Source organism: Dasypus novemcinctus, chromosome 5 (assembly GCF_030445035.2).
Source record: "Dasypus novemcinctus isolate mDasNov1 chromosome 5, mDasNov1.1.hap2, whole genome shotgun sequence".
NCBI lineage: Eukaryota > Metazoa > Chordata > Mammalia > Cingulata > Dasypodidae > Dasypus > Dasypus novemcinctus.
This window is the reverse complement of record NC_080677.1, coordinates 121,355,453-121,374,981: the sequence shown is the minus strand read 5'-3', so window position 1 is coordinate 121,374,981 and position 19,529 is coordinate 121,355,453. Positions and strand designations below refer to the sequence as shown.

The 19,529-nt window shown below is 39.5% G+C and overlaps 1 protein-coding gene across 2 annotated transcripts in view; it reads left to right on the top strand.

Moving 5' to 3' along the window:
* Window positions 1–19,529, top strand: part of DENND11 (DENN domain containing 11) — a 50,671-nt gene that overhangs the window by 19,972 nt on the left and 11,170 nt on the right. For both annotated transcript variants that reach the window (XR_009185898.1, XM_004458473.4), the window contains exons 2-4: window positions 1,774–1,873; window positions 2,847–3,005; window positions 14,002–14,155. Coding sequence is in view for 1 of the 2 variants with exons in the window: in XM_004458473.4 (XP_004458530.1) it covers window positions 1,774–1,873; window positions 2,847–3,005; window positions 14,002–14,155 (413 nt within the window). In the remaining variant the exon portion in view is untranslated. The remainder of the gene's footprint in view (window positions 1–1,773; window positions 1,874–2,846; window positions 3,006–14,001; window positions 14,156–19,529) is intronic.

Genomic DNA, 19,529 nt, shown 5'->3' with positions numbered 1-19,529 from the left:
CAGGTACTAGAAGAAGCAGGTTAGGTGGGTGAGAAGAGGACAGAGTCTATGTGAGGGTCATGGCGGCTCTGCCAGGCTGGCCCTTACTTTACCGTCCATCTGCTTGCTATTATAAGGGCGAGTTCCCTGTACACAGAGGCCCTAGCATTGGCTCTAGGCTCTGGTACTTATCAGCAGAATCTCCCATGTGGCAGGCGGGGCTGGGGGAAGGGGCAGCTGACAAATTGTCAGGTCCTACCTACTGTAGAGATTGTAATTCTGTAGATCTGGGGTAGATACCTTTTTAAGTTTTCTTAGGTATTCTGAAGACCTCCACATATTTAAAAAAAAAAATCCTGCTGGAGTGGGGGGATAATAAACATGGATGTTTGGGGGAAAATACAGGGATGTAGGGGAACTTATTCCCAAGTTCACCTCTTTATCTGAATAGAATGTGCTTTTTCTCATCATAACCCTGACAAAACTTGTCGCTTTTCTGTTTTGTGAAATCTTCATCCCCCTTTTCATGTTTTAGCTAATTGAATAGTTGGTCAGAATTGTAATTCCTCTTTTGAAAATAAGATGTTTGAAAGTACTCAAGCTGTTGAATATGGAATTGGATAATCCTCTTTGATGTTTGCAGAATCCTGAGACTGGGTTGTGCTTAGATGGACTGCATTCCAGGCACCTCTGATGCCCCAAACAGTTATCTGACAGCATTGTTGGCTGGGATTATTCACGGTATTTCTAATGCTTTGAAATAGCTTTCAAAGGTTTGGAGTTTGGAGTGTTGATAAGAAGTTTGTTCTAAAATGAAATCTTGCAAGCTGCTTAGTATTTTTATTTTGAAAAATTTGAATAAGCTTGAAAACAATGGAGACTAAGCAGTCCCTCAATCCTTTAGGAGAGGTAACTCTACTATTGTGCAATCCTCTGATTCCCCGTTCTCATAGATACTCACAATCATCATGATAAAATCCTATGTTAACCTCTGTCATAGCACTGACCACCCTTATTTCCTTGTTTATCTCCTCTCTGGACTATAATCTATTTAAGGTCAGAGACTATGTCTTATTTAACTTTGTATTTCCAATGTCTAGTTCAGTAGAAACTTGGGAAAAATTATAATTAATAATGAGCCCCTAAATCCTGGAATCTAAGAACTGATGGATGAACTTTGGGAAAGAACTTCACTCTGTTTTACTTGGGGAGAGTAAGGGAAGGAAGCAGAGCTACATTGATCTGAGAAGTAGGAAAAGAACCAAAATAGTATACCATCATAGGAATCAAGGGAAAAGAGGATACATTTTAGAGGAATTATCAAATGCCATGGAGAGGTCAGTGCAAATGAGGATCTTTTTTTATAAAGAGGTTTTGGATTTGTCAAAGTCAATAGTGACTATAGAAAGGCAGAATAGAAGCTAGATCTCAAAAGGTTAAGGACAGAATAAGAGATGAGGAAAAGGGATAGAGAATACTCAAGAGAAGTGAGGTTGTGAAAGGAGGGTTTGGATGTGGTTAAGCAGAATGGTGGAATCAAAGATGGCACCTTCACTGGAAGGGAAAACTCTGTTCATTTGAAAGCAGTGAACAGAAATTCCTTTTAATGCCCTCTTCAGGCCCTCTGGAGTAACTCAAAAACCCTGCCAGCATGTGAGTGATGGATTGAGATGGGCCACTTCAACATCTTGGTGGTTCTGAATCAGACAGCACATTTAATGAGAAGCCACATGTGGTAAGCCCTTTTCTTGAATGATTTTGTTTCTATTAATTTGAATCCTCCCTTTTCCACAGGAAACATGGTAGAATGGTGCTTACCTCAAGATATTGACCTTGAAGGGGTTGAGTTCAAATCTATGGCCAGTGGGTCTCATAAAATTCAGTCTGATTTCATGTGAGTACTTCTGATCTTAAGCCTTTTGCATACCATTTGCTCTTCCTAGAAATTTCCCGTTGGCATAAGGGCTTTTATCAGCGAGATCTGTTGGGGGTATATGTAAATGCCCTGAATACTACACACACACAGACACATATATACACAGAGTTTGAGTTTATATCAATTTTTCTAGCAAGAAGTTGCTTAGCTTTCATCAGGTTCTCAACAGATTTTATGACCCTAAAAAGTTAAGAACTTCTATCATAGAGGTTGTCTCACTTTCTGGGAAAATAAAATGGACCTCACTTGAGTTTTGCTTTTATGAAAGAATGGAGCTGTAGTTCAGTTGGGTTAAATTAAAACATTTATGTGCTAAAATTTGAAATTGGAACTTTGAAGCAAGGCCAATGTTAAGGCTTTTATGAGGTGCAAATGGAAAGAACTTAAAAGTAACAAAGTAGTTCTAATCTCATCATTGGGCTGAACCATGACTAATACGGTATAAAAATGGGGAAGGAAATGAAATGACAGCTGTGATCATATGCTTTATTGAAATTATCACATACTCAGGAAGTGGGGAAAAATCCACATTGTTTATACTAATAAAATAGAGTACTAGTTCTCAGTGGGCCTGAAGATTAATCTTTGTCCTGGCACCCCCATAAAATCATTAGTTAGGATGCTAGAGAGGAGAAGGTATGCATCCATGGTTGTGGGCTATTGATCAAGTCCTAATGCTAGGTGGATGACCCGTGGCAAATTCCATAATCCCTTTGGGCCTTGGTTATCTCATCTGTGAGGTTGCCTGGCTTAGACTAATTTTTCCTCTGAGGTCCTGAAGACTTTTGGTTTAAGGCTGAACTTTGTCATTTAGTGCATTGGACACAGTTAATTTATTTTGTTTGGGACTGCATCTCAAAGGAGAAAAAAAAATTAAAACAAAATTTCTTCCTCTGATTTGGAGCCATGCTATCTATTTGGTGTATTTTAGCTATTTCCGAAAGGGGCCCTTCTATGGCCTGGCCTGCTTCGCCAACATGCCGGTGGAAAGCGAGCTGGAACGCGGCGCACGTATGAAATCCGTGGGCATTCTCTCTCCTTCCTACACCCTGCTTTACCGGTACATGCACTTCTTGGAGAACCAAGTTCGGTATGTGGCATATAAACATGTGGGGATGGCAACAAATACATACCAGCTGGTCTGTATATAACATAGATATATACAGAGTCCTCAGAGATAAAGGTTGTGTTACAAAAAACAGATGCCTTTCCAAGGTCATCGACGATACTGTTTAGGCCTCAGGAGGTGGTATTTTTGTTTCAACCACATCCTGTATAATGACATTATGTCTAATGTCACAAAAGCCAAGCTATATTTTTGCTTTCAGTCTATAGCAATACTGTTGTTAAGTTTGTTTGATTAGATAATTTGTGATCTTTGTTTACCCTAAGTCTTGATAATTATCTCCTTGCCCAGATAGGCAAAAAGACTAAATGTTTTTAAAACTGGATCATTTCTTATTTGGGGTAACAGAAAGAGAATTTTCAGCAGAAGCAGCAAAACTATTAGTTATTATGGATATTTTTCATCATAAAAATAACTTAATTTTATTTCACATTGGGGAAGCTATCCCTAATCCATGAAGCACAATTAAAATTTTGAGAAGTTTTATATCCTATACTTTTAAAATTTAGTAGTAGTTTTCATATTCATAATCTTTCGTGGGCATCATCTTTTGAGAACATGAAATTTATTGTTTGTGGAAAAATACATGCTCATCATCTAAAATTTACACAAAACTGAAAAGTACAAAACTATTTTTAAAAATCCTCCCAGATCGTAATCCTCCCAGATGCTCATTGTCAATATTCAGTGAATGTCATCCTAGAATAGAAATAATTTTTCAAAAATAGGATCATATTTTGTGAAGATTTAATTTCATCAAATGGTATTTTAATGAAATATATTAAACTTAATTTCTACTTCTATATAAGAAGAACTCTGGTACAAGTTGGCATAACATTCAAAGACCTGTGGAAATAGAATTATTACTAAAGAAATATGAGATTATCTTAGTTTCCTGTGATCCAACTTTTGTTATCTATATTTTACTTTTCAAAAAATGCTTTATCTGTGATTTTTTTAGCATAGTCAACATTTTCTTGGGTAAAACATGATTGTACAACAGATTTTCATGAATGGTCTGGAACCTCTTGCAGCATTAAAGTTTTTCTCATAAAAAATAAAAAAAAAGAAAAGAGTTAATGAAACTCGAGGAATTTTCACAGTGGTATTAGTTTCTGAAATATTCCTCCAAAGTTAAGGAAAAGGATCTTGAAATTATGGTGATATTGTATCTTTTTTTTTTTTAATTGAGAATAACAAATAGAACATAGTGCATAAATCCTGTAGAGGTGTCACTGTTTTTTTTTTTAATTGTTTCAACCTTAGAAGTACCTGTTATCTTATAATTTTTTCCAGATCCTCTCCTCTATTTCCTCTGTTGTTTTTTAATAGTTTTATCTTTATCATCACCTTTATATTACCAAGGTTTATGAAATTTAGCTTTCTAACTATAGTTCCATTTAAGTCTTAAGTTGTATATTTAAATGGATTCATTGACCACTTATAGTTCTTTTTTTTTTTTAAGATTTATTTATTTTTAATTTATTACCCCCCCCCCCCCCCCAGTTATCTGCTCTCTGTGTCCATTCATTGTGTGTTCTTCTGGAACCGCTTCTATCCTTATCAACGGCACCAGGAATTTGTGTTTCTTTTTGTTGCGTCATCTTCTTGTGTCAGCTCTCCATGTGTGCAGCGCCATTCTTAGGCAAGCTGCACTTTCTTTCGCGCTGGGTGGCTCTCCTTATGGGGCACGCTCCTTGCGCATGGGGCTCCCCTACGCAGGGGACACCCCTGCATTGCAGGGCACTCCTTGTACGCATCAGCATTGCACATGGGCCACCTCCACACGGGTCAAGGAGGCCTGGGGTTTGAACCGTGGACCTCCCATGTGGTTAGCGGACGCCCTATCCATTGGGCCAAGTCTGCTTCCTGTATAGTTTATAAACTATGGCTGATTCCATCCTTAGTTCCTGATTTAATTTTTAAATTTTTCACTTTTTGGTTTGCTGGGTTTTGCAATCAAACATTTGTGGGGTTTTTCTGTTGTTCTTTTTGTTTGTTTTTCACAAAACGATCGTGGGTCCTGAGATTCTGAGATCTTGCATGTTTAAAATAATATTTACACTTAGCTGGGTATGAGAATCTTGAGTACTACTTTCTGTCTCTTAGGATGCTTTTGATTGTATTCTGCTGTCCTATGATGTTAATTTTGTTTTGGAGAAGTCTATTCTGTCTAGAGGCCTATAGAGTCTTTATTTAAATGTGATGTTACTGAGCTTGTCAAATGTTGATTAGTACATAAAACTTTTTTCTGGGATCATTTGTCCCTGTTTGACTTATGGATCTGTCTTCTATTTTGAATTTCACTGTTTCTTCTATGATAAAATATTTAACTTTTTCTATTCTACTTTTTCTTCTTTAGGAACATATGTATGCTAATGGTATCTTATAAGTTTATATGGAAAATTTAATATATTTCTAATATATTGTGTTGTTTGTTTACTGCTCCTCTACATTTTGGAGTTGTAGTGAATACTTTCTTGCATATATGTTTTTCTGTATTTGGAACATGTATTCAGTCTTGAGTCTCAGAAATAATATTATAGAGTCCAAAAAATGAACATTTTTATTGGGATCCTGGCATTTTTTTAAACATTAATATTACTTAAAATTTTTTTCCAAAATACTCATGGTTCAAAAGCTAAAAATTCTAAGGAGATATTATATTAGTTAGGGTTCATGCTAAATGGCTATTATGAAGATATAGAAATACAGTGGCTCAAGGAGGATAGAAGATTCTTTCTCATGTAACAGGCTAGAGGCAGACAGGTGGTGAAGGTGGATGGGCTACCCTGTCTTACACAATCATTCAGCACCCCTGGTTCTTCTCTCTTACTGTCCCAACATATTAAAAGTTGTTTTTTTGTACTATTCTAAGGTGTTTTTCTTGTTTGCATGTTCAAAGCAGCTCACCGTTCAAAGCATGCCAGCCTATAGGAAGAGTGAAATTATATCCACTGTTGTATATATCACTTCCCACAGCTCACGGTCAAGTTCTTAATCTCAATGGAAGACCTAACAGGAAAGAAGACTGGGAAATGCAGCCTGTAATGGGGTGACCATGTGACCATTTAACATTCTGGGACTTCAATTACAGATAAGAACAGGAAGAATGGATTTTAGGAAAAATTAGCACTCTGCTTAAATCTGCCCCTCTGGCCACCCAGGTATCCCTATGTACTTATCTTCCCACATGTAGAACACACTCCTCCAACCCCAAGGGAGCTAGCTTAGCTCTCATCTAGTTAGTGCCTCCCGCCTAAAACCCAGGCTTTCTGAATGAGGTGTAATTCTTTATGTTGGATCAGGACACGGTTCTTCTTGGTCTGACAACCTGTAAATGAATAGAGTCCTCTCATTCCTACTTTATAATTGCAATATGGAAATTCAATTCAAATCAGTTCAATTCAAACACAATTCAAAACTCCTATTGGAAAAAGGGAAGAATAAGGAATACAAGAAGTCATTGGTCCAGAACGACAATGAAACTCTGCTGGACAGGGATTGCAAAGACTCCTTGCTCTGGCAGAGCAGCATGTTTCTGTCTACAACCCTCTTTTCCATTTTCCTCCATGGCCATCGGTTCTGTCTTTGCAGAGGGTTCTTTATTTACTTTCCTCCAAAACTACATCTGAAATGAGCATTGGGGAGTGTGCCTTTCTTAAGGCTGTACAATTTTATAACGTATTTTCTGCTGGTGTGGGTTGGGGGCTGTGACAGCTTGAGATTATTTATGAATGCCAGAAAGAGAAAGATTATGTTTGTAATCTCTTCCTTTTTTTGATTGTATTAAATTGAGTGAGGGGCCTCTGATTAAGTTTATTTGATAAAAATCAATTTAGGGTTTCTGATTGGGCTATGTCAGTAAGGTGTAATTCAGTTGAGTCCCCGCCCTGTCAGTGGGCCAATGTAAGTGGACACTCAAGAAGACACATAGAGGAAAGAATCTTGTCATTTTGATCCTGTCATGTGACAGAAAGGAGAAGGCACAACCAGCTGAAGCCCCAGGGGGAGGAACCATTCACTTGGTAGTTGCAGCTGATCTTGTGAAGAAACCAGAGCAGCTGAGAAGGCCTGAAAAGAAATGAGCCCTATGCCAGACATTGATATAGGAAGCCCTGGGAGACAAGCCCTAGGTCAGCCTACAGCTGAGATCAGGAAGAGCAAGCCCAGGAAGGAGAGACCAGGTAGAGATCAGCAATCATCTTGCTTCAACACATGGCAACTGACTTTGGTGAGAAAGCAACCTTGAGTTGGACTCTTTAGGGCCTTGTAACTGTAAGCTTTCACCCCAAGTAAATACCCTTTATAAAAGCCAACAGATTTCTGGTACTTTGCATCAGCACCACTTTGGCCCTTTAGGCTTTCCAGGCCAGTCATATGATAATGCAGACCCCTCGAACCTTAATAGACTTCTGGTCTCATTGCTTCTAGCCAGTTCCGTGTGTGTGTGTGTGTGTGTGTGTGTATATGTATGTATATGTACATGTATATGTATATGTATATGTATATACATATCCACTGCCAAAGACCTCTTCTGGGTCATAGTTTTTAAGTCTATGGATTCTAGTCTCTGTGGTCTATTCCATTCTCCCTCATTTTAATGGCAATTTCCTTGAAGTGATGCCCTGGATCTGATCTTTGCAACTGGGCTGGCTGGTACTGGCCAAGAATACTTAACTGGAGACTCTTCCTAGAGGTTTTGACAGATGTTCTTATCTCCTGCTTTGGGATACAGAAGCATTTGGCTTTTCTTGTCTCACAGTCTTAAATTATTGGAGTCTCAAATATTTTATATTGCAGAACTCAGAAAGAACTCTGTGCCCTTAGCAAACAATATTTCCTTCCACTTCTACTTGCAAACTGGCCAATTGGCTGTTTTCATCTCTCTTGTAGTAGCTTACTAAAAGGAGCAAGAAGCAATCAACACACAACATTCTATTTCTAACCACTTCCCTTAAATGTACCAGTTCAGCTGACACAGGGTCATTCTTCCAAGTGATCCAAGGTAGCAAATTTAGCAAATGTTTTGCTCCACTGTAAAAGAGTTCCCAGCTTTCCAATCTGCATTATCTATTTTTTTACTGTTCTACGCTGGCAGCTGCTAAACCAGTGCCACAGTATAGTTTTTTATACTGTAGTAACTCATTTTTAGACATCATTTTCTGCGTTAGCAAAGTTACTGTAACAGACCCTAAACACAGTGACACAGTCAAGGTAGAAGTATAGCTTTTCTAGCATGATAGTCCTTGAGGTGGAAAAGCAGTCCAGAGTGCGTAGGTAACTGTTCCACATTCTGCCATCTCCTAGACTATGGTCCTAATCCATATGGTAGAAGCTGGTTCAACATTACTATGTCATATTCTAGCCTGCAGTAAGAGGGAAAACAGGATCACCAGAAGTTGAACACATCACTTCTGCTCTTATTCCATTGGTCAGTTCTTAGTTACTAGCTCTACTAGCAGTCAGGGAGTCTAGGAAATGTGATCTTTAGCTGAGTGACCACCTTTATATCCAACAATCCTAGTAATCCCTGTTATTAATTTCTCAGGTATATTCCCAGAGTTTGTATGTATGTCAAGAAAAACACAAACTTATATTCTTATTTTCCTCCTTTTCATACAAAAGGTAGCATGTGATATATGTGTTGTTTTATACCTTGCCTTCATTTAATAATACATCTGAATGATCTTCTCACACCAGTACATAGAGCGTCTTCATTTTTTTTTTTACCATTATATGATATGCCATGTATAGAAGATCCACACTTTATTTCTTAAGTCCCTTATTGGTGGACATTTGATTGTTTCTGGTCTTTTGTTATTGCAAATAATGCTGCACTGATTGCCCATGAACAAATATAATTTCCCACCTGTGCATATATCTGTAGGTTAAATTTCTAGAAATGGAATTGGTGATTCAGAGGTTATATGTATATGTAATTTTAGTTGATATTGTCAAATCCTTTCTATAGGGTTTGTATTTGCATGCCAAATAATAATATTTGAGAATGCCTGTTTCCTCACAGCATTGCCAACACAAAAATAATACTTGGATTTTTGAAAGAATGCTGGGTAAAAGAGAGTATGTCAGTATAGTTTTATTTTGTATTTTTCTTATGAGTGAAGTTGAACATTTTTATATTTGTTTGAGTCATTTGAATTTCCTTTTCTGTGACCTGTCTCTAGCCTTTACTCCATTTTTTGGGTTGTTGGCTTTTTATTGTCAATTTAGAGGAGCTCTTTTTAAAATAGATTTGCTGTTGTATTTCTTTTTTTAAAGTAAACTTTATCTCAAATTCAAAAAATAAAATAACATACAAAAGGCAGCTTAACAAGTTATGGAAGCATTTCTCCAAAAAATTCTGTCCAGGTACTTTTATCACAAAGTAATCCTAAAAACCAACTCAGTTGTAGAGTGAACATACTAATTTTCATACTTTCCATATTCCTAAAAACCCTTTCCTAAAAACCAACTCAGTTGCTCCTCCAGTACTTAGAACAATGTGCAGATGAACATAAATTGGTTAAAAGACATGATCAGGGTCTCCTTGTTCATGAAGAAAATGAAGATGGAAAAAAATACTTAATTATATTCATGTATCAAAAAACTAAATCCCATTTTCTTATTTTTATTTTTAGCATTGATAGAGTACTTTCTTGGCTTTTGCTACAAAAATAATACAACATTATTGTTAACTATATTCTGTAAGTTAATTTAGTGATGTTTTCCCATGTATTACCATATTCTTAATACCTTTAGTAGAAGAATATTTCTGTATTTATGTTATCAACCACAATCCTCCTCTACCACCAAAATCACTGTTATACAGACCCTAGATTATCCTCTAGCTTTCCTCCAGCTCACATTAACCTCCCTAGGACTACTCATTTCAGCCACAATCATATCCACGAATCAGCAGTGTTTGTTATACTCATTGTAATGTGTTACCATCAACTCCATCCATTACGACTTATTTTTTTTTTAAGATTTATTTATTTATTTCTCTCCCCTTCCCCGCCCACATCCCCTGCCCCGGTTGTCTGTTCTCTATATCTATTTGCTGCGTCTTTCTTCTTTGTCCGCTTCTGTTGTTGTCAGCGGCACAGGAATCTGTGTTTCTTTTTTGTTGTTGTTGCATCATCTTCTTGTGTCAGCTCTCCATGTGGGTGGCACCATTCTTAGGCAGGCTGCACTTTCTTTCACGCTGGGCGGCTCTCCTTACAGGGCACACTCCTTGCGTGTGGGGCTCCCCTACGCGGAGGACATCCCTGCATGGCACGACACTTCTTGCGCGCATCATCACTGCACATGGGCCAGTTCCACACGGGTCAAGGAGGCCCAGGGTTTGAACCATGGACCTCCTATGTGGTAGATGGATGCCCTAACCACTGGGCCAAGTCCGCTTTCCCATTATGACTTATTTACAGTTGGCCTTATTAAACATTCTACATACATAAATCCATCATGACCCCCCCCTTTTCTTTTTTTTTTCCCAAAGATTTATTTTATTTATTTATTTCTCTCCTCTTCCCCCTGAACCCCCCACCCCTGTGGTCTGTTCTCTGTGTCTATTTGCTGCATCTTCTTCATCCGCTTCTGTTGTTGTCAGCGGCATGGGAATCTGTGTTTCTTTTTTGTTGCATCATCTTGTTGTGTCAGCTCTCCATGTGTGCAGTGCCATTCCTGGGAAGGCTGCACTTTCTTTCACGCTGGGCGGCTCTCCTTACAGGGCACCCTCCTTGCGCTTGGGGCTCCCCTACGCGGGGACATCTCTGCATGGCTCGGCACTCCTTCACATCAGCACTGCACTTGGGCCAGCTCCACACGGGTCATGGAGGCGCGGGGTTTGAACCGTGGACCTCCCATGTGGTAGACGGACGCCCTAACCACTGGGCCAAGTCCGCTTCCCAACCCTTCCCTTTTCAACCCACGTTCCATCTCCCACCTACCTATCCTTCATAGTCCAACTCCATAGCTCTACTCATCACACTTAAACAAAATATGATATATACAATGGAACACTATTCAGCTAAAAGAAGCAGTGAATTGGGGAAGAACATGACAACGTGGAGGAAACTTGAGGTTATTATGTTTAGTGAAATAAGCCAGGCACAAAAGGATGCATGTTGTATGGTCTCACTGATATGAGATTTCCTTTTTGTTTTGTTTTATTTTGTTTAAGGTACTGGGACCAGGGATTGAATCCAGGACCTTGTATGTGGGAAGCTGGCACTCAAACATTGAGCTGCAATGGCAACCTGAGTTGTTTTCTTGTTTGTTTGTTTGTTGTTTTTAGGAATTACCGGGTATCAAACCTGGGACCTCAAATGTAGGAAGCAGGTCCTCAACTGCTTGAGCTACATCTGCTTCCCATGAGATTTGCTTTTTGTGATACGAATTGATAATATTTCCTGACTTTGTTATTGGTCTTTTAACTTTATTATCTTTTGTCATGTAGATGTTTTTCCTCTTTGAATTCACTAGTCTTTTTTTTTTTAAGGCTTCTAGATTTTGAGTCATACCTGGAAAGGTTTCCCAACTTGGTTATTAGAGAGGACTATAGGTAATATGAGAGAAGAGGTTTCTATGACAGGTTATTATGAGAAGGAGAAAGGAGCATAGTTATATAAGTCCCAGCTTCTAGGCAGATAATACTTGATTACAGCAGTGACTTTTTTGTAAAATAACTGGACTGGATTCCTACAAAATTTAATTTGTGTTGTATAGTCATTCTGATTTTTAATATCCCAAACTTATTAATGTTTCACCTATAACTCTTACCTTTAATATCTCTGTAGCTAGAGAGTCCTTTCTATGACTATTTCCCATTAACCAGAGACATTGGAGAGCTATTTTAAATAAAATGAAAAAAAAACCACAACTAAATTAGATGGAGAAGGACTGTTAGAGTATAAAAGGGACTTACAATACATAGCCATGTTTTTGGACCTAATTTGGATCTTGAGTCAAACAAACCAACTGTAAAAAGACATATTGGGACAGTTGGTATAATTTGGTGAATGTGGACTGGTTATTAGTTGATAATAAAGGCATTATTTTTACTTTGTTAGGTGAGATAATGGCATGGTGGTTATGTTATTTTTTAAACAAATTTTATCAGAGATGCATATTGATGTGTTTATAGGTGAAATGATATGATATGGATTTGTTTTAAAACAAGCAAATTTCAGGGAGAAAAAAGTGGTAGTAGGGACAGGATATAGACATAACTGTATAAATAAAATAGTGATCATCATTGAAACTAAGTGATAGATATGTAGGATTCATTATGCTATTCTTTCTACTTCTTGTGTGTGATGAATATTCCCATAATAAAAAGTTTAAAATGACTAAATACAAAATTAATATGTTCTAGAAAACTTTTTAAAAATAGAGAAAATCTTAGAGTAAAAGCATGATCTCACCAGACAGATATCTACTGTTAATATTTTGTTATATATCCTTCTAGTCTGTTTTCCATGTATACATATATAATGCACATTAAAATGTTAATATTGAGGTCATATAATATCTAAATTTTATAACTTGGTGTGTTCACCTTTCAGTATATCAGTATATCATGAACAACAGTCTTCAACATTTTGGTGGTTTCACAGGATTTCAAAATAGATGTATCACAATTTATTTCAGTTATTGGGCATTTAAGCTGTTTCTTATTTTTCATCCCTTGTAGGTATGTGACAGTTCACATCCATATATAATTCTTTAGGAGACGGTCCTAGAAATGAAATCACTGGGTCACAGAGAGTATATACAGGGAACAATTTGATATAAATTGCAAATTACCCAGCAGAAAGGGGGTTTTTCTTTGTACCCACACTACAGTAATGGGAATGCCTGCTTTGGTGTGCTCTTACCACTGCTATGCGCAATTTTGAAAATATTGCCTAGTTGACAGCTATTTACTTTAGTGCAGCTATTTCTAGCTGTGAGCTTTTCTTCCAGTCTTTTAGGTGTCTTTCTTTTTCCAGTTGGCGTCTCTGACTCCCTCCCATTTTTCTCTTGGTGTCTACCATCCAGAAGATACATTGCTTGGGAGTCCTATCACTCTGAGTAATTTCTCCATCCCCTTAAGAGAATGTACCATTGACCCTTCTTCCCTCATTTCTAGCTGGAGCTGGAAGACTTCTTAGTGATAGGTTACATTTTTATAAATTTTCAAATTTTCAAATTTGCCTGTTCATCTCTACCACCTTGTGGTGTTGAGACCAAGTCAGTTAACATACTTACCAGGCAGGGGCAGTTGTTGGAGCTACAATATGGAAAAGGGGTCAGCCCAGACCCAGCAGCTGTCTTCCCTCCAGCTTCCCACTCCTGGGCTTCCCCAGAAAGCAAAATATGCCTAGAGCGAGTACATAGTTGGGTTATAGTGCTTCAACCAGGCAGCCCCGGCAGCCCAGAGACAGTGGGGGCAAGCTGCTGCTGCTGCTGCTGCTGCTGCTGCTGCTTTTATAACAAGGCAAGCAAACAAGCACGGTTTCTAAATAAAGAGCAGCTGTAAGAAGCCAGGAATTCATCATCGGCTTCCGAGTTATCCCTTCTCACTGTAAATAGCCATTCTCTGGGAAACACACACAATTTTTAAGCATACCTTGATCAAAAACAATAGACATTAGTCATAGTCTATTAATTCTGTCTGTTTCCCATGAGAAGGAGAATTGTGTCACATGGTGCTGTCAGGGAGTTTTAGGCCCCAGGCAGGAGCTTTTCCTAAGGATCTTCTGTAACACCCAAGGAGGTGTCCTAGGCAACCTCAAAAGAGGGTCCTTTTAAAAAAGGGTCCTTTTAGTGTATTAGATCCTAGGCCCCTTAGCGGTGTCATTCTCAGAGGGCAGGGACGAGCTGGGGGTGGGGATGGAGAGTGAGCTGCAGAGCTGCGGCCAGAGCTGTTCTCACTGTGCGTGTGTGTGTGTGTATGTGTGTGTGTGTTGTACAGACACCAGCTGGAGATGCCAGGACATTACTCTCATCTGGCTGCTTTCTATGAGGACAAGAAAGGGGTGCTCCATGCTGGTCCGGGGAGAGGCAGCAGCTTGCCACCTGTCTACTGGCTGCCTTCCATCCACCGATACATGTATCCCGAGATGAAGGTGAGATCAGCCATACTCTCAAGCAGTGCTGTATTTGTGTCTGAGTACAGTAGTTATTGATTGACTTTTATTTAATAAGGAACTTATGGCTTGGACTCATGCCAAAATGTCTGCTTTCAGTAGACTAGAACTGTAAGGTAAGCATTTGGGCTCTTTTACCACAGAAGGTGCGTTATCTTAGGTGCTTTCTGGACTCATAAATCATAGCAAAGCTGTGTATGGTAAGTAGGCCAGTCGAGGTGGATTCCTAGGTGGGGAAGAGACTTATTTGATGCTATCGATTGTTTCAGATATTTTCAAGTTGGACATTTGAACTAAAGATGAGTTTGAGGAATAGGTATTATGCTTTTTTAGTTGTGATATTTTTTATATTATTTCATTGTGTGTTTTTTCTACAGTACTTTACCTTTGCTTCTAGGATATGTTTTTTTTTACATTGAACACAGCAGTGGACCAAGTATTAGATGTTGGAAGGGTACAAAGAAGGCAAAGAACAGGAAGTTCCTCTTGCTTCTCCTCCACCCTCCCCTCATAAGATACCTCACTAGAACCCTAGTGTTCCCCTCACAGAGAAATAGTGCCTAGAGTGGACTCTGTAAAGGTTTCTTGGAAGAGGAACTTATCTCCAAAGTATTTAGCTAGGTGGAAAGTAAGGGATGCTAATTCCAGACCAAGAGGAGGCATGGGCAATTTTGAGAGGCCTCATCTATCACTTTGTCATCACCTTCTGCGAGTCAGGCCTTGTGCTAGGTTTTTATCTATACTTGGTACAGCAGTCCTTTAAAGTCAATGTTTTTTATAGATCCCTGTTTTCCCTAGAAACAAATTGAGGTTAATAGAGTCTCCATGATTTGCTTAAGATGATACAGCTGGTAAGAGATGGCTCCAGGATTTCAACCCAGGACTGGTGCCAAAGCCAATTTTTGTTCCCTTCCCCATTCACGGCCTTTGCGGAGATATGGACATGAGAAAGCACAGGCAAGTTCATGGGACAGTGAGCAAACTAGTTTGACTGGAGTTTAATTCTTATTTAGGGTGGCCAGGAAAGAAAAGACTGGAAAAATAGGTTGGAATCAGGTTATAGAGAACCTTAAATACTAAACCATGGGACTTGAACCTTAAATGGTATCAGTTAGTGTCTTGTTAGTAAAGAGAAATCTTGTTAGGTTTTCAAACATGGGAATTCAACACAGGGAATGGGTATATAGGCATTCAAGGACTTAAGAGCTAGAAATAAATCACAAGGCGACCCATATACTAGTATTGATAGGAAGCAGCTGCCACCATTTATTAGTTATCTTTTGCTGCATAACAAATGACTACACAATTAATGGCTTAAATGGGACATACTTATTTATCTCATAGTTTCTGTGGGTTGGGAATCTGGGCATGGCTTAGTTGATCCTGCTTTGCTGTTCTCATAGACTATAATCAAGTTGCCCACCAGGGCCGGGCTCTCATTCGAAGGCATCCCCAAGCTCAGTTACATGGCTGTGGAAAGGATTTAGTTCCTTGAGGGCCTCAGTTCTTTCCTAGCTATTGGTTGGAGGCTGCCTTCATTTCTTAGCCACTTGGGCATCTCTACCATGTCAACTTATTTCATCAAAATCAGCAAGAGAGAGTCTGCAAGCAAGACAGATGTCGAAATCCTTTGTAACCTAATCGTAATTGTGGAAGTGACGTCCCTTCAACACTGCAATTTCCTATGGGCTAGAACCAAGTTACTCAAGAGGAAGTGGGAGGATGACATAAGGCTGTAAAAAGCAGGAGATGGGAATCATGGACGGTTATCTTAAAGGCTATCTGCTGTACAGCCCTAGGACTGGGGTACCATAGGCGGAGAGGTGGCATTACCTAGACCATAGGAGCTTGGAAGAGGGGCGGCTGCACAGCACCATGCGTCAGACACAGGACCTCCAAGGGGGGTGGCTCAGTTGGTGCTGGGAGCACTAAAAAAAACTGTAGGCTAGAGGCATAGCTGTTCTCTGCTGCTGGAGAAATCTCCAGGCCTTGCCTCCCATTGGAAGAACATAACAGGAAGCCAATTGGCGTGGGAGTCTAGGAACTGTAGTGTGCAGATTTTCCGGGCCCATCGCATGGCCTGATAGTCATTAAGAAATGGTCAGTGGGTCATTAGGGGGATTCAGGGCTCGTATTGACCTAACCTCCTCTGTCTTCTCTCCATTCCCAGATCGGACCTATTTTTCCCTCTCGAGTCAAACTACTGCTAGGCAATCTCCAAACACCCCAGGGAATCACCAGCATATGACCTGAGTGTCCCTGACTTCCTCTCCCCAAGGGGCCAGGAAGGAGGGACAAAGAGAGAAAAACTAAAGCTGTTTTCTGCTTTTGCCCTACTGAGGGTAGCTCCTATTAAAATCTAGGAGATGCAGGGCAAAGGGTGCTTGCATAGGTTGCAGAGAGAAATGTGAAAGGTCTTCTTTAAAAAAAAGAGTTTGCCAACACATTAAAACTTAAAATATGTGTACCCTTTGATCAAGCACTCCCATTCCTGGGATCTTTCATGTACATGTATATGTGTATATGTGTAAAATAATGCATGTATAAGAATTTTAATTCAACATTGTTCAGAGTGGTAGAAAATTAGAATGCCCCACATATTAAACAGTTAGTATGAATAATGAATTAGAGCACAATTAGTTCCTGTGGAAGGCTTACCTGGAAATATTTTTGTGAAAATAGTAAGATGCAGTAAACGATGTATAATATGGTCACACCTTTGTAAAATGATTATAGTCTCTTATATATATATATCGGTAGGTCGATACAGATATAAATCTATACACAAACATACATTCATGAACATGGAAAATTTGGATGGATGTATACTAGATTATTAATTCCTATATTATCTAGGGAGTGAAGTAAGGCATTGGTGGTGGGGATGGGGGTGGGGAGGCAGTTCTTATACATGTAAAAAAGGGCCAGAAAGAAAAAACAGCACTTAAAAATGGTATCTGTGATATGATTCCATTTGTTAGTTATGGGAATTCACATATATATATATGTATAAGGAAATTTTTATGTATGTTTTTTGATGAAATATAACAGGGACAAACACAAAAATCATTAAGTATATAGTTCATTGAATTTTCTAACTAAATAAACACATGTATAAAGAAATTTTTTAAATTAAGTTTTTTAAAAAGTTAGAAAAGAGGAAGGAAGGAAAGTTCAAAGCCTCTCTGAGAAATCAGGCAATTAGATGGGTAAATGGTTCTCCTTAGGGAGCCAGGAAAGCTGGAAAGAAAAGCAAAGATGGGGAGCAGATTCCTTAGAGGCAGGTAGAGCTCTCAAAGAGCCAGAGAGATGAGGATGAACCATGGCGGGGATATGCCTACAAGGCTGAGGGAATAAAAGGGAGTTAAAGAAAGGGTGGAGTACCTTAGACAGAGGGAAAAAACAAAGGTAGACTGTATAGGAGTCAAGAAAAGAGAGTTCTCTCTTAAAGCTAGAGGGTCAAACCTGAAAAGAGAAGTAGATTTAAATTAAAGCAAGAGAAATGTCAGTTACTTATGATGCAAAAATAGTTTGTTATAAGTGAGATTATGTAATTGAACAGGGCTAAGCAAAGAGAAACAAGAAGTCTCTGGAGCGGTAACTCTTTCATAGAGACGCCGCAGTCCTGTTTTTGGTTTTCAGCACTTCTGTGGATGGGCCCCTGGCAGTTCCCAGGAAGGGCACGTTCCCTCTTCTCTGTACCTTGTGCAGGCTGGACCCTCTGCCAAGAGCACTGTCCCTTCTACTCATCCATTATGTTGAAGCTTAGACATCACTTCCTCCAGGAGGTCTTTTCTGTCTCTCTCCCAGAACTGTGTACTTCAACCCCCTGACCTTCTCCCACCACTGGAAGCTCTCATCAGGCTATATTTTAAATGCTTGTCAGCCTGTGTCTTTCTCCCACAGGTGTATAAACTCTGTGAGGGCAGGGACTGGGTCTTTTTCGTTCCTTGTCGGAACTAGAATACTTAGCACAGAGTCTGGATCATAGTAATCATGTAAGAACTATATCCGGAATGAATGAATAAAAAAATAAGATGAAACTTGATTAAGGATCGATCATTTATTCCAGGATTCTAAGGCCCAGGACACACTGGTATAAACCCTGCCATCCTGCCATAAAAGCATGTGTTAAGAGTGTACAAATAACAAGAGGGAAGGCTGAGAAGAACCTGAGCATGCTTTTGACTTCAGTTCCTGGCTAGTTCCTATTTGCCCTTCAGGAAAGATTGTGCTTGGAGGGATTTGACCAGACTTGGCCATTGGTGCCTCTCCTTGTCAATTGGGACTTGGTGGCAGAGGTGTAGGCAAGGGTTCCAAGCAGGGTATGCTAAGCTGAAGGTGACTTTTCTCCTTGCGTGGGGCAAGTGAATGGCATTGGTGCAGGGCTGATGCCTTGGAAAGGAAAGTTCTCTCCCAGGCAGTTTTGGAGGGTGTGGGACTGCCCTGGTCTGGCCTGGTAGGGCGAGCTGGCCTCAAGTCTCAAGTGTGGGGCACTCTCAGAGGGCTCCCAGTTGTTAAACCATGACAGTCTCTCCAGAAGGGCCACTCACCTGTTACCTCTGACACTCTAGCATGGAAATGGCCTTCTGAAATGCTCACAAGGCATCTGTCTAGTTTGAAGCCCTTCTGTTCTGCCCATGACAGCAGCAATTCCCACATTTGGGCCATTATATCATGCTGTTTTCCCTTGTTATCCTTATACCCATAGGAGATAGGTGTTGAGCCCCCATTTTACAGGCAAGGAAAATAAATCAGAAACATAACTAATTTTCCCAGGCCAATGTTAGTAAATGGCAGTGCCAGGCTCAGAATTCAGCTCCTCCTGGGGTCAGAGCTCATGCTCTCCACTCCTAGGATATTCCTTGCTCCATGAAGGCAGCCCCAGGTTGCCTAAAGGGAGATTGGTTGACACTGAAGCATAGCAGGTTATGATGCCAGTAGGCCCTATGCAGTCATATCTCACTTTGCACAGTGCCTGGGTTCCTATGTATTTGGAAATTTCTCTGGGACTCTGCTCATTGTGTTATTCCTTCTAGTGCTCAGTAGTGTTTTGGTTTGAATTTTCTTATTATGGTACTTCAGAGATAACTTTTATTTCTAACTTTTAAAATGTTAAATTCAGCTTTATTTCCTCTGTACCTTTCTCCCTCTAGTAAATGATCCCTAAACTCAAACTTCAATGTATCAGGGGAGCTTGTGTGTTTATAGATACTCAATTTAAAGATAAGCCTTTTAGTGTGAAAAGTACCATTTTGTATGGAAGTAACCATCCTTTCATGTACTTTGGATTTTTGGGGGTTGAGAGAGAGTTTAGCACACACCTGGATGGAATTCTTTTCCCAGTGATACT